Raw genomic sequence first — 14,986 nt, 5'->3', positions numbered from 1 at the left:
ATTAAGTAATGTGATACTAGGGAAGAGTTGATTCGGATTAAGTAATGTGATACTAGGGAAGAGTTGACTCGGATTAAGTAATGTGATACTAGGGAAGAGTTGACTTGGATTAAGTAATGTGATACTAGGGAAGAGTTGACTCGGATTAAAGTAATGTGATACTAGGGAAGAGTTGACTCGGATTAAAGTAATGTGATACTAGGGAAGAGTTGACTTGGATTAAGTAATGTGATACTAGGGAAGAGTTGACTTGGATTAAAGTAATGTGATACTAGGGAAGAGTTGACTTGGATTAAGTAATGTGATACTAGGGAAGAGTTGTCTCGGATTAAGTAATGTGATACTAGGGAAGAGTTGACTTGGATTAAGTAAGTAATGTGATACCAGAGAAGAGTTGACTAGATCTACGTAAATCAACAGGACTATGACCTCCATTAGGGCGATGTGTTTTGTACCTAATTGTAATTGACCTCTATAGGTCATGGGCCCGGGTTCATTGAGCCTCTTTGTGCTAAGGCTGCTACGCAACTGTCTAGTACAGGTTGTGATTGGCACACTACAACTATCTTGTACATACTGTGACTGTCACACATTCAACCAATAAATTGTTTCGGAAAAAAAGAACAAGTTCGTCTCACATCGAATTACAAAAAAATGTGACATAAGAAAAATTGACACTTTCTTTGCAATATTCTTCCCACGACTGACATGGACAAGACACATTTAATAAGTCAAGTTGATCTATAGGACGGAAATAAGCTCCCCCCCCCCTCCCTCCCCCAACACATTTCTTCTGTCATTCTCAGAATCTGGAAGCGAGTCTTTTAGAAATTAAATTTTACTCATTAGTAAAGGGAGAGCAGCAGGCAACCTACATTTCAAACCTAAAACTTTTCTTCTCTACATAGTTGAATTCCAATGTCAAAAACATTTGAGACAGTGTGCATGTCAATTGTGAATACATAGGTCAGTAACGTGCAGGTGATCAAGACAGACAACAATCAAATATTGACTGAAGCTAGAAAACATTTTTTTTTCTTTGTGATTTCTGTCCCACCGTAAATACAAATGATTATTTATTCATAAGAACTAAACCAAATATGTCAGTAGAAGACTGAAACCATTATATATACTATCTGTAATGTAACGTAATTATTACACTGTCTCACCTATATAACCTAGATCTAATTATTTCATTGTCTCAACTATATAACCTACATCTAATAATTTCATTATTTTTCATATATAACCTGCTAGATCTAGTTATTTCATTGTCTCTCCTATGCAACCTGCTAGATCTAGTTATTTCATTGTCTCTCCTATGCAACCTGCTAGATCTAGATATTTCATTGTCTCTCCTATGTAACCTGCTAGATCTAGTTATTTCATTGTCTCTCCTATGTAACCTGCTAGATCTAGTTATTTCATTGTCTCTCCTATGTAACCTGCTAGATCTAGTTATTTCATTGTCTCTCCTATGTAACCTGCTAGATCTAGTTATTTCATTGTCTCTCCTATGTAACCTGCCAGATCTAGTTATTTCATTGTCTCTCCTATGTAACCTGCCAGATCTAGTTATTTCATTGTCTCTCCTATGTAACCTGCTAGATCTAGTTATTTCATTGTCTCTCCTATGTAACCTGCCAGATCTAGTTATTTCATTGTCTCTCCTATGTAACCTGCCAGATCTAGTTATTTCATTGTCTCTCCTATGTAACCTGCTAGATCTAGTTATTTCATTGTCTCTCCTATGTAACCTGCTAGATCTAGTTAGTTCATGTCGCTAAAGAAATAACAATGTTTGTGTTTCTGATAACGTGGTAGAAAAAGAAATAAGATCACAACAACAACAAACCTGAGAGGAGCGCTGCCAGACTAGCCACCAGTACGGACAACACAACTCCAGGACCAGACTCGTATCTGGCGGCATGAGCAGACGTGACGAAGATACCAAGTCCAGCACAACTGCCGATACCTGCAAGAAATAGCTTCGTTTATTTAACATGTTAGTTGTTTTAGAGAAAGCAATCTATCTGAATGTATCTGACTGTTTCTCTTGTTTAAAAACTGTCTATTACAATCATTGTATGAGATTGTAGGATTGTTGGGAGTATGAGTTTCTAAACTTGAAGTAATGGTTTGTAAACAATGTCAAGACTTTACTTCTGTTCAATTCTAAAGGTGCGCTGTTAGCTCCCCCCCCCCTGTCCAGGGCGTAACTCCTGCTCCAAGAGTTTCAACATTTCTGTCTACTCTTTTGATCCAAGTTTAGAGGACAACATAAAAAACATACAAAAAATACTTAAAAAAACAAACAAACAAAGCTTCTACAAAGTGTAATTGTATCAATTAGTTTGGGTCAGTCAAGTAATTAAGTTTGTAATAGATTTAGACCAACAACAATAAATCTGTGTAAATAAATATATTTTCACCAATTGTTTGATCCCATCACTGATCTGGACCAATTGGTAAAAGGGGGGGGGGGCGGTGGAAGAAAGACATGGATATCTGAGTGAATCTTACCGTAATCGTTTTTAAAGCATTTATATAAAAAAATAAGGGTGGAATAACCTGAATTCGAACTCATGACTTAAACCTCCTCAAGCCGACATCCTACCCACTGTGCTAGAGAGGTTTGTTTTAAAATAGAAGCGTGCATGTTTATCTATTGTTTGTTTCAAATTTATTTAAAGATGTGACCTACAAAAGGAACTAATTCAACTGATACCCCCACTTCAGTCAAGTACATTTTCTTTCCTTTGTTCGAGATACCAAACAAAAAATTAATTACCAATAGTTAATTAACTAATTGATTATTTTTTTTTATTGATTCTTGTGTTGTCAGGTAAAAGAAAGAATTATTCAAAATGTCAGCTTGATCCGAGATTGAGTTTTGGAGAAATAACGTGATGCAATGTTTTGTATCAGACAGACAGACAGACAGACAGACAAACTGAGTTGATATTAGCTAGGTCATAAAAATGGTTATAGTAAAAAGAGGTGGGTGGGCCTATATTGAAGTGTCCTCTTGTAATCAGTTTGCACAATTAATCATTGAAAAAAGTCTCCAATCAAATTATGTTTTATAAAGAAGGCTACACAAATGATCAATGCAAGGGACATTTGAGGTACTTGTGGCGCACGTACGTCTGTAATGGACGTGAACATTATAAGATCATCTTTGTGTTAAGTAAGACGTCTTGTGCTAAGTAAGACGTCTAGGGTTAAGTAAGACGTCTTGTGTTAAGCAGAACGTTTCGTGTAAAGTAAGACGTCTTGTATTAAGTACGACGTCTTGTGTTAAGTAAGAACTCTTTAAGCGGACATTTTATTTTGTTATACAAAAGTCGTCAATATAACAATGAACAGGTCTAGAAAATTTCGACCCCTTTGACACAAGAAAATCGAGAAGAATCATGGATAGCCCAGCAAAATTTACATTTATTTATTTTGTTACTTTGAAGAATTATAAAGGCTAAGCTAGAGTTTTCCTCATGTGGCAATGAGCTGGTAATTCTTTTCTCAGCGATATACATCAACTGTTCAATTTCTAGGAAAAACATTAGAGCCGTTTTTGAGTTAAGCGTCCATGCAGAATCCTGGTTCCTGAAGGTTCAATGAAGTTCTGACTTGAATAGAGGTGTTGTACACATAAAAACGTTTTAGTTTATTTAATATTAGTTAAGTCAGTTTGAATAACATTTGACAAATCTCACACAAACTTACTGTCGTCTGGTAACATTTTTGCACACGTTATTTTTCAACTTTTCATTCGCGGATACACAATTATTTACTGTACCTAACAAACATGCATCAATAAAAAAAACCTAACAAATTAATTGATTAATTTGTTGTAATTAATTTTTTTGTTTGATATCAAAAGGAAAATATATTCTACAGTATTGAGATAAAAGTTTGTTTTTTCAGTGTTGAGTTTTTTTCCTTTGGGAAAGTGGTTTAATCAGGTTTTACTTTTTTTTTTCGCAGTCATTTTTTGAAAATTATTTTAGTTGGTGTCATACCTCTTACTTAGACTTGGGTCCTCCCGCGCCGTTAGGCGCATTGGGCGGCAAGGTGTCTCCATAAAGATCTAAAGATCTGTGGCTGGCAATGTCTGAGGCCTCCTCCCACCTGGTGTCCATTGTTCTGAGATCGTCCATAAAAGTGTGACGCCAAGTTATACGAGGACATCCCTGTTTGCGCTTTCCTCGTATCGGCCACGATGTCATCCCAACTCATGGTGTGTGTACTTCATTTTGTTGGAGAACATATCCCGCAAACCTCAAGCGACGCTCTGTTACAACCTCACCTCACTAAGTGTTCGACTCCCATAGGATTTCATTGTTTGAGACCCGAACTGACTCCCAAAATTCGTCTCAGCAATTTATGTCGAGCCACATTTAGTCTTTTCTCAACTTTGGTAGATGACGCTGCAGGTCAGTGTTTAGGCCGTCTATAACAATTGGTCTGGCCTCAACACGTCTACAATTTTGTTCCAAAACTCTAAAACGTCTAAACTTTGTTACAAGGCTCCAACACGTCTAAACTTTTGTTACAAGACTCCAACACATCTAAACTTTTGTTCCATTGCTCCATCACGACTAAACTTTTGTTCCTACAATCAATAGAATCACATCCTATTTGGCAAATCAAATAAATTCTCTGTCCCAGGTAAATACAAGTGTATTTTTATTCCTCAACGTCCGCTTTGAAACAATACAAGCGGAAGACTGTCAATATTTAACCAGAGTCTAGAACTGATGGGAACTAAACACGTGACTTTAATCTCATGAGGAAATAGCTATAAATAGAATATCCCCTGTCAGCCAATTAAACGTATTTAAAAATACAAACTCTTGTTATAAAACTTGTTGAATATCTTTTAGAATTGATCGATTTACATAACTAGATCTAGTCTTGAACTTTTGCTGTTTTTCAGTCTTTATGTAGTATGGGATTGATATCAACCTATTAGGCTAGTCATGGTGCAGTTGGAGCTTATGTTATAATCTAATATATAAAGAGTGTGCGTGAGCATTCTTATTGCACTGTGCTGGGTTGTAAAAGATCTCCCACAACCTTGTTATATTACAGAAAATCAAAAGTAGCTGTTGTTTATAAACTTTGCAAGCCACAACAATTGGTGAAATAAAGTTTTTCATTTCTCTTCTAGTTTTTAAGAACTGAGTGTGACAGACGGACATTTACACAAACCTAATAGCGGCTTTTCTTTTTACGGGAGGCCGCTAATAATGAAATGGGATTTATTAGTTTCAAATGTATTAATAACGTTTTTATTAGAGTCTATGGTAGAATTACATTTACGGCCCACATATGGATTTTCATATGTACATTGTGCCTGTATATAGGTACGTAAGCAGCACTTACCTAAATATATTCTTTCGTAACTTTAATTTGGTAGAGGTGGCTTCCATTGCTACGGACACTATTATTTTATACTCTAAACACTTTGTTTGAGTACAAAGACAAACGATTTGTAGATTTTTTTCCTGTGTGACTGAAGTTACTACAAACATTTTTTTTCAATTGATCTTTTAGCCATTACAAAACATGCCATTGAGTACAGTGATTAATTTCGAATTCATTTCTAGCCCGTGACTTGGAATATCTCTAGATTTCTTAACTCTGCATTAATGCCCTTGAGTAAGCTTGGCAGTTATCCACTTTGCCTTGTTAAATGTATCAGGATTTAATCAAACCAAATGGACCTCGTCAGTGAGATCCCAGGTCTGTTTAATTTTAACTTATTTGCTAAAGCAGCTGACCATATGAAATCTTTCTTATTTATTGACCAGAACAATTTTAACGTAAATATGTTTTCCTAAATAAATAATCAATCGCACAGAAATAATAAACAAATGATCTAGAATCTACTTCATCATTTCATTCACTAAGTTTGCGACACAGTTCAAGGGGGAAACTAGATAATGTGTAATTTGAGTATAAAATAAAGGATACTTTTCTAATATCATATAAACAAAATTGCTCTAGATAACTTGCATCAAATATGGGATGAACTGCTCTAAATAATGTATATAAAAAGGTCGATACACTTTTATAAAGTATGTGTATAAAATTTGGAATATAGTGTTCTAGATAATGTAAATAAAATAGGGGATATACAGTCCATATACTAGTCTAGATAGTGTATATAAAATCAATCAAAAAATGCAATTGCAAGAAAGGTCACATATTCCCAAGCTTGTTATATTGTTCCAGTGACTCTAAGAATAATAGAATGTAAACAAAAATCTACGCTATTTTTACAGATCGCGTATCTCAGTGTTCTATCGGTAATTACGTTGTTTTCCTTGGAATAGCTAAACAATGTATGATGTATGGAAGTTAGGTTCAATCCCTTTCTAAGTTCATAACAAACACTATTCTTTCTCCATTTCCGTCGCTGGTTCAAAGTACATTTTCTTTTCAAGTTATTTCTAGAATCAAGGAAAATTGTATCCTCAATGTCCTTATTTTAACGATAAGGTACAAGTCAAATTTAATTCAGTGGCTTTCTGATTTTAATTTTGTAAAACCTAAGGTCAAGGTCTAGTGTTTGATGTAGAACTGAGAGAGTAAGGGCATCTAAGGTCAAGGTCCAGTGTTTCATGTCAAACTGAGAGAGTAAGGGCATCTAAGATCAAGGTCTAGTGTGTGATATCGAACTGAGAGAGTAAGGGCATCTAAGGTCAAGGTCTAGTGTGTGATGTCGAACTGAGAGAGTAAGGGCATCTAAGGTCAAGGTCTAGTGTGTGATGTCGAACTGAGAGAGTACGGGCATCTAAGGCCAAGGTCTAGTGTGTGATGTCGAACTGAGAGAGTACGGGCATCTAAGGTCAAGGTCTGGTGTGTGATGTCGAACTGAGAGAGTACGGGCATCTAAGGTCAAGCTCTAGTGTGTGATGTCGAACTGAGAGAGTACGGGCATCTAAGGTCAAGCTCTAGTGTGTGATGTCGAACTGAGAGAGTAAGGGCATCTAAGGTCAAGGTCTAGTGTGTGATGTCGAACTGAGAGAGTAAGGGCATCTAAGGTCAAGGTCTAGTGTGTGATGTCGAACTGAGAGAGTAAGGGCATCTAAGGCCAAGGTCTAGTGTTTGATTTCGAACTGAGAGAGTATGGGCATCTAAGGCCAAGGTCTAGTGTATGATGTCGAACTGAGAGAGTAAGGGCATCTAAGGCCAAGGTCTAGTGTTTGATGTCGAACTGAGAGAGTACGGGCATCTAAGGTAAAGGTCTAGTGTTTGATGTCGAACTGAGAGAGTAAAGGCATCTAAGGTCAAGCTCTAGTGTGTGATGTCGAACTGAGAGAGTAAGGGCATCTAAGGTCAAGGTCTAGTGTGTGATGTCGAACTGAGAGAGTACGGGCATCTAAGGTCAAGGTCTAGTATGTGAAGTCGAACTGAGAGAGTAAGGGCATCTAAGGTCAAGGTCTAGTGTGTGATGTCGAACTGAGAGAGTAAGGGCATCTAAGGCCAAGGTCTAGTGTGTGATGTTAAACTGAGAGAGTACGGGCATCTAAGGTCAAGGTCTAGTGTGTGATGTTGAACTGAGAGAGTAAGTGCATCTAAGGTCAAGGTCTAGTGTGTGATGTCGAACTGAGAGAGTAAGGCCTCAGTAAAGCCTCAGTAAGGGCTGGAGGCTGAGAATACGAGGGGGAGCAGAAATCCATGTGATGTCTCAAGAACTGGTTCTCTTTGGCAGAATCACAGCTCTTAGCTCTCTAATGTGTGACACATTTAAACGCCACCAGGTCTACAGGTATTAAAAACATTAAAATTTGTTGATAATCTTATTAGGGCCGTTAGGTTGGATATTATTCTGGAAGAGAAACAAATCTCGACAGGGCGAAGTCTTAGAGTGAAAGTAAAATCTTAAAGAACTAATGAGAGGATAGTGTAAAAATAAAAAGTTTATCTACTCCGTTCTCAATGTAAAACAACACAGACATCCACATAGGAATAATCTATTTAGAGAAATATGTGCCTGTTGAATGTTCCTTATTTATTACTGTCTGTATGAATATTCAAAGATCTACATGTTAACAATGGTCACTCAGAAATTGCATTTATTTCTTGCCAGTTTGCTTGGCTAGGGGCCGTAAGTTGTGTAGGAAAGATTCCCAAAGTTCAAAGGTTATTGTCTAGATGGAACCAATCAGCCCGACGGATCAAGAAGAGAGATTGTTGAGTTTTACGACGTGTAATCCCAGTTGGTGTCGTACACAGACACAATGTCACACTCAGGCTTCAAGAGAGAAATGCATTCAACGGGAGACAATCGTGAAAACTTGACGTATTTATGATTACAACTGGATCTAATTTTATGAAACAAATAAGAACGAATGAATTGTTTCCATAGCTGTCAACTTTTATTACATCGGACATACAAGAAATACTCTATAACTTGTGGCAATAGTAGAAGTAGACAAATTCTTTTCTAAACTTTCGCTAACAAGCAAATGTTTCAAAGTGATTATTTTACTCTACTGAATGTATTTCTTCTATTATTTATAAGTCTAGAATTTATGTAAATACATTATTTATAATTAACGATTTATCTCTTTTTTTTTACACTGTATCTTCATGTGTTCTCAGAGATTTAAGTGTTACTTACTCCCAGTGCACAGTCTATTCAACTACTCCCATAGTATTCACTATTATAATCAAAGCTATATGCTTCTATTGTTTGCATATTTTCATGTGTTGTTAACAAGTCCAAGAGAGGCAATAAAACTTGACGCCGATTAAACGTCTTAAACAATAGAAATATCAAAAATACTTTTACAAAAATCAAAGATTATATTTAGTGTAATTGTTTCAATTAGTTTGCATCAGTCATGTAATTAAATTTGTAATAGATCTAGACAACAACAATAAATCTCTGCTATATGAAATATTTTTAACAATTGTTTTGTTTAGCTGAATTTCATACTTTTAGCTTTCTCAATGCGCAATGATCCTATCATTTGTCTGGACCAGTTGACAAAAAAAGGGATTGGGGGGGGGGGAGGGAGGGAGAATGGGGTATCAGCAAATGTTACAGTGACAGCTTTTCAAGTGCATTAATAAACACAACTTGTGCACTCAGAGCTCAAGCCTTCTCAAGGGAACTAATTCAACTTATACCACCACTTCTGTCAGTACGATTTCTTTCTCTTGTTTGATACCAAACAAAATAATTTATTACCAATTGTTAATTAACATTTTTTTTAAAAAGTAATTCTTGTTTTGAAATGCACTAGAAATAATGAGAAATTTCAATTGATACGAGATTGGGGTGTGTAAAAACTTTGTACCAAGACAGACAACAAACACAGTGAGTTGATATAAGCTTTGTCAAAATGCAATAGTTATAATCGAAAGATAGAATGAATTAATGTTAAGACAGAATCGACTCCATTGTGATTTCTATATTGCGTACATTGTAGCTAATTGCTTCTAGTGAGTAGAATGACATCAAGTAATGATCAACATGGAACTCCATTCTAGTCTCATACTACAGTAACTAATTCGGCCACATCCATAAAATAATTGAACTAATGTAACGGAGTCACGGGGAGATAGTTAGTACAGAACAGCTGGCATTCAATTCATGTTTCATTTACTAAGGACATTCAATGAAATAAAAAAAACCAAAGTGAAACAATGCAGACTCACGAAACCAATGACCGTTCTACTCCCTATGTGTCGAGATGCCACAATGCTGTTTCTATTTCATTTACTTGTCTTTAAATATTAATTATACAAAAGACTAAAAAGAAAATGTGTTAAAAGCTCTTCTAGGGGGATGAACCGCATAATAGTGCAGCCATAGAGCGACATTGAAGTGTTACATGTTGTGGACATAACGATGAAGTTTCTTTCCAGCTTAGAAGAATATCTCTTGACAAGTCTGTGCAGTGACTGCACGTCAGACAAATAGCCCTTGACACTGCCTGGAGAAAGGTCTGACACGAGTTAGCTGAACTTAAAAATAAGAACATTGAAATACAGTTCAGGGCAAATCTCTTGGATGATTAGTTTCGTGCTTCTAATGCAGATTCATGACATTACAAAATGTGAAATGTTGAATCTTATCAGACTTGATCTTGCAATAAATTAACACGGGAACTCAATTATAGGAGCGCGCTGTGATCACCAGAAGACCAGGGAAGGATGATATCTGAGAGGCTTGTTGAGTTCTCTATTGCCTCTATTTCAGTTGAATCAGTTTTAAAAAGGCCGAAAAAACTATTTGACTATTCCATGTCATCAAATAAAAACATAAAGAGGTCAATAGAATATGTCAAAAAATATAAAATCTTCAGACAAAAATGAAACCAGTTTAAATTTCCTTCTTTTTTTTTTCTTTTCATTTGAAATTGAATTTCAAGACGCAACTGCCTTCAACAATATGGCTTCCCAGAGTTCAGTTCCTCCTCGCTTCACATTATTTCAGAACAGAAGGTGAAAATATTTTTATTTTGTCACGGGAAAGGAGGCTGAAAAAGCGCTGAACATGTTCACACTGAAAACTGAATGCACTGAACATGTTTATACTGAATGCACTGAACATGTTCACACTGAAAACTGAATGCACTGAACATGTTTATACTGAATGCACTGAACATGTTTATACTGAATGCACTGAACATGTTTATACTGAATGCACTGAACATGTTTATACTGAATGCACTGAACATGTTTATACTGAATGCACTGAACATGTTTATACTGAATGCACTGAACATGTTTATACTGAATGCACTGAACATGTTTATACTGAATGCACTGAACATGTTCACACTGAAAACTGAATGCACTGAACATGTTCACACTGAAAACTGAATGCACTGAACATGTTCACACTGAAAACTGAATGCACTGAACATGTTCACACTGAAAACTGAATGCACTGAACATGTTTATACTGAATGCACTGAACATGTTTATACTGAATGCACTGAACATGTTTATACTGAATGCACTGAACATGTTTATACTGAATGCACTGAACATGTTTATACTGAATGCACTGAACATGTTTATACTGAATGCACTGAACATGTTTATACTGAAAACTGAATGCACTGAACATGTTTATACTGAATGCACTGAACATGTTTATACTGAATGCACTGAACATGTTTATACTGAATGCACTGAACATGTTCACACTGAAAACTGAATGCACTGAACATGTTCACACTGAAAACTGAATGCACTGAACATGTTCACACTGAAAACTGAATGCACTGAACATGTTCACACTGAAAACTGAATGCACTGAACATGTTTATACTGAATGCACTGAACATGTTTATACTGAATGCACTGAACATGTTTATACTGAATGCACTAAACATGTTTATACTGAATGCACTGAACATGTTTATACTGAATGCACTGAACATGTTTATACTGAATGCACTGAACATGTTTATACTGAATGCACTGAACATGTTCACACTGAAAACTGAATGCACTGAACATGTTTATACTGAATGCACTGAACATGTTTATACTGAATGCACTGAACATGTTTATACTGAATGCACTGAACATGTTCACACTGAAAACTGAATGCACTGAACATGTTCACACTGAAAACTGAATGCACTGAACATGTTCACACTGAAAACTGAATGCACTGAACATGTTCACACTGAAAACTGAATGCACTGAACATGTTTATACTGAATGCACTGAACATGTTTATACTGAATGCACTGAACATGTTTATACTGAATGCACTGAACATGTTTATACTGAATGCACTGAACATGTTTATACTGAATGCACTGAATATGTTTATACTGAATGCACTGAATATGTTTATACTGAATGCACTGAACATGTTTATACTGAATGCACTGAACATGTTTATACTGAATGCACTGAATATGTTTATACTGAAAACTGAAAGCGCTGAACATGTTTATACTGAATGCACTGAATATGTTTATACTGAAAACTGAATGCACTGAACATGTTCACACTGAAAACTGAATGCACTGAACATGTTTATACTGAATGCACTGAATATGTTTATACTGAAAACTGAATGCACTGAACATGTTTATACTGAAAACTGAATGCACTGAACATGTTCACACTGAATGCACTGAACATGTTTATACTGAATGCACTGAACATGTTTATACTGAATGCACTGAACATGTTTATACTGAATGCACTGAACATGTTTATACTGAATGCACTGAACATGTTTATACTGAATGCACTGAACATGTTTATACTGAATGCACTGAACATGTTTATACTGAATGCACTGAACATGTTTATACTGAATGCACTGAACATGTTTATACTGAATGCACTGAACATGTTTATACTGAATGCACTGAACATGTTTATACTGAAAACTGAATGCACTGAACATGTTTATACTGAATGCACTGAACATGTTTATACTGAATGCACTGAACATGTTTATACTGAATGCACTGAACATGTTCACACTGAAAACTGAATGCACTGAACATGTTCACACTGAAAACTGAATGCACTGAACATGTTCACACTGAAAACTGAATGCACTGAACATGTTCACACTGAAAACTGAATGCACTGAACATGTTTATACTGAATGCACTGAACATGTTTATACTGAATGCACTGAACATGTTTATACTGAATGCACTAAACATGTTTATACTGAATGCACTGAACATGTTTATACTGAATGCACTGAACATGTTTATACTGAATGCACTGAACATGTTTATACTGAATGCACTGAACATGTTCACACTGAAAACTGAATGCACTGAACATGTTTATACTGAATGCACTGAACATGTTTATACTGAATGCACTGAACATGTTTATACTGAATGCACTGAACATGTTCACACTGAAAACTGAATGCACTGAACATGTTCACACTGAAAACTGAATGCACTGAACATGTTCACACTGAAAACTGAATGCACTGAACATGTTCACACTGAAAACTGAATGCACTGAACATGTTTATACTGAATGCACTGAACATGTTTATACTGAATGCACTGAACATGTTTATACTGAATGCACTGAACATGTTTATACTGAATGCACTGAACATGTTTATACTGAATGCACTGAATATGTTTATACTGAATGCACTGAATATGTTTATACTGAATGCACTGAACATGTTTATACTGAATGCACTGAACATGTTTATACTGAATGCACTGAATATGTTTATACTGAAAACTGAAAGCGCTGAACATGTTTATACTGAATGCACTGAATATGTTTATACTGAAAACTGAATGCACTGAACATGTTCACACTGAAAACTGAATGCACTGAACATGTTTATACTGAATGCACTGAATATGTTTATACTGAAAACTGAATGCACTGAACATGTTTATACTGAAAACTGAATGCACTGAACATGTTCACACTGAATGCACTGAACATGTTTATACTGAATGCACTGAACATGTTTATACTGAATGCACTGAACATGTTTATACTGAATGCACTGAACATGTTTATACTGAATGCACTGAACATGTTTATACTGAATGCACTGAACATGTTTATACTGAATGCACTGAACATGTTTATACTGAATGCACTGAACATGTTTATACTGAATGCACTGAACATGTTTATACTGAATGCACTGAACATGTTTATACTGAAAACTGAATGCACTGAACATGTTTATACTGAATGCACTGAACATGTTCACACTGAATGCACTCAACATGTTCATACTTAATGCACTCAACATGTTCATACTGAAAACTGAAAGCACTCAACATGTTCACACTGAATGCACTCAACATGTTCACACTGAATGCACTCAACATGTTCACACTGAATGCACTCAACATGTTCATACTGAATGCACTCAACATGTTCACACTGAATGCACTCAACATGTTCACACTGAATACACTCAACATGTTCACACTGAATGCACTCAACATGTTCACACTGAATGCACTCAACATGTTCACACTGAATGCACTCAACATGTTCATACTAACCCAACATTTGAAATGTCTTATTACATGTAGTTAATTGTACGCATATATAACAAAGTGTCCTTCATTTTTTGTGCTAAAATTTTTAAAAATGTCGACATGAAAGTTTGTGATGAATGTTGACCAATGATTATTTGGTTTCTCAGAGAACTGTAGAAAGAAGGTAATTCAAACTTGTGCTAACGACACGGTGGGATTTCATTTATTATGTTGACCAACATTAATGGAGAGAATACACACCAGGTTTGATGAAATGACAGAATCACTTTGAGTCTAAAGACTTCATTAAGAAGGAGTTGCAACCTAAGCTGCACGGGCTAGTGCCTATCTGTAAGGCTATGATGTCATCTGTAGGCCAACATTTTGAAACCAAATATTATGCTGTGGCTTCTCAATCAGTTCCTGGATTATTGTAAGTGTGCATTACATGTCGGCAGCCGTGGTGAGTTCTCACGATGGATTCACGAAGTCAAGATTGAACATTGCATTAAGGATTAGTGGACACTGGTCAAACAGAAATGGCCAAACGAATGATCCTGTCTCACTGAAAAGGTTCTAATGTTATTGATTCCTTGAGCTATAAATAGACTTTATTGTGTTCATTTCTGTTCGGCATGCTAGGAAATGAATGTTTTTATATATTAACCAACGGGAAATCTTGGTCATAGTTATTCATTAATTGTTTGGGGGTAAACAAGTGTGATATTTTTAAACTAATTATTGCACTATTTTTTAAAACAAACAATCATTAATAAAAAAAGGGAAATTTCGACTGCGAAAACTGAATCTGTTGAATTCTAAAGCTCCAGAATATTTCATTGTTCTACTTTCTACTTTGAAACATTACAGAATAAAATTCAATCTGGTCTTTAAGAAATACTAGCCTGACATTACCCGCGGCCTGCGGGTCTAAGTTTGTGTTTACTAATCTAGTGGATTGGATTTAGATGTATGTTAAACTTAGCTAATCATAA

General features: G+C 35.7%; 1 protein-coding gene across 2 annotated transcripts in view; it reads right to left on the bottom strand.

Moving 5' to 3' along the window:
• LOC106067806 (cationic amino acid transporter 3-like) overlaps positions 1–14,986 on the bottom strand; it is a 112,846-nt gene that overhangs the window by 19,375 nt on the left and 78,485 nt on the right. For both annotated transcript variants that reach the window (XM_056008982.1, XM_056008981.1), the window contains one exon: positions 1,856–1,975. In XM_056008982.1, the coding sequence (XP_055864957.1) occupies positions 1,856–1,975 (120 nt within the window). The remainder of the gene's footprint in view (positions 1–1,855; positions 1,976–14,986) is intronic.

The sequence above is a fragment of the Biomphalaria glabrata genome, chromosome 13 (genome assembly GCF_947242115.1).
Source record: "Biomphalaria glabrata chromosome 13, xgBioGlab47.1, whole genome shotgun sequence".
NCBI classification, from domain to species: Eukaryota; Metazoa; Mollusca; class Gastropoda; family Planorbidae; genus Biomphalaria; species Biomphalaria glabrata.
Note: the sequence above shows the minus strand (reverse complement) of the source record. Positions and strands in the feature narration are given on the sequence as shown.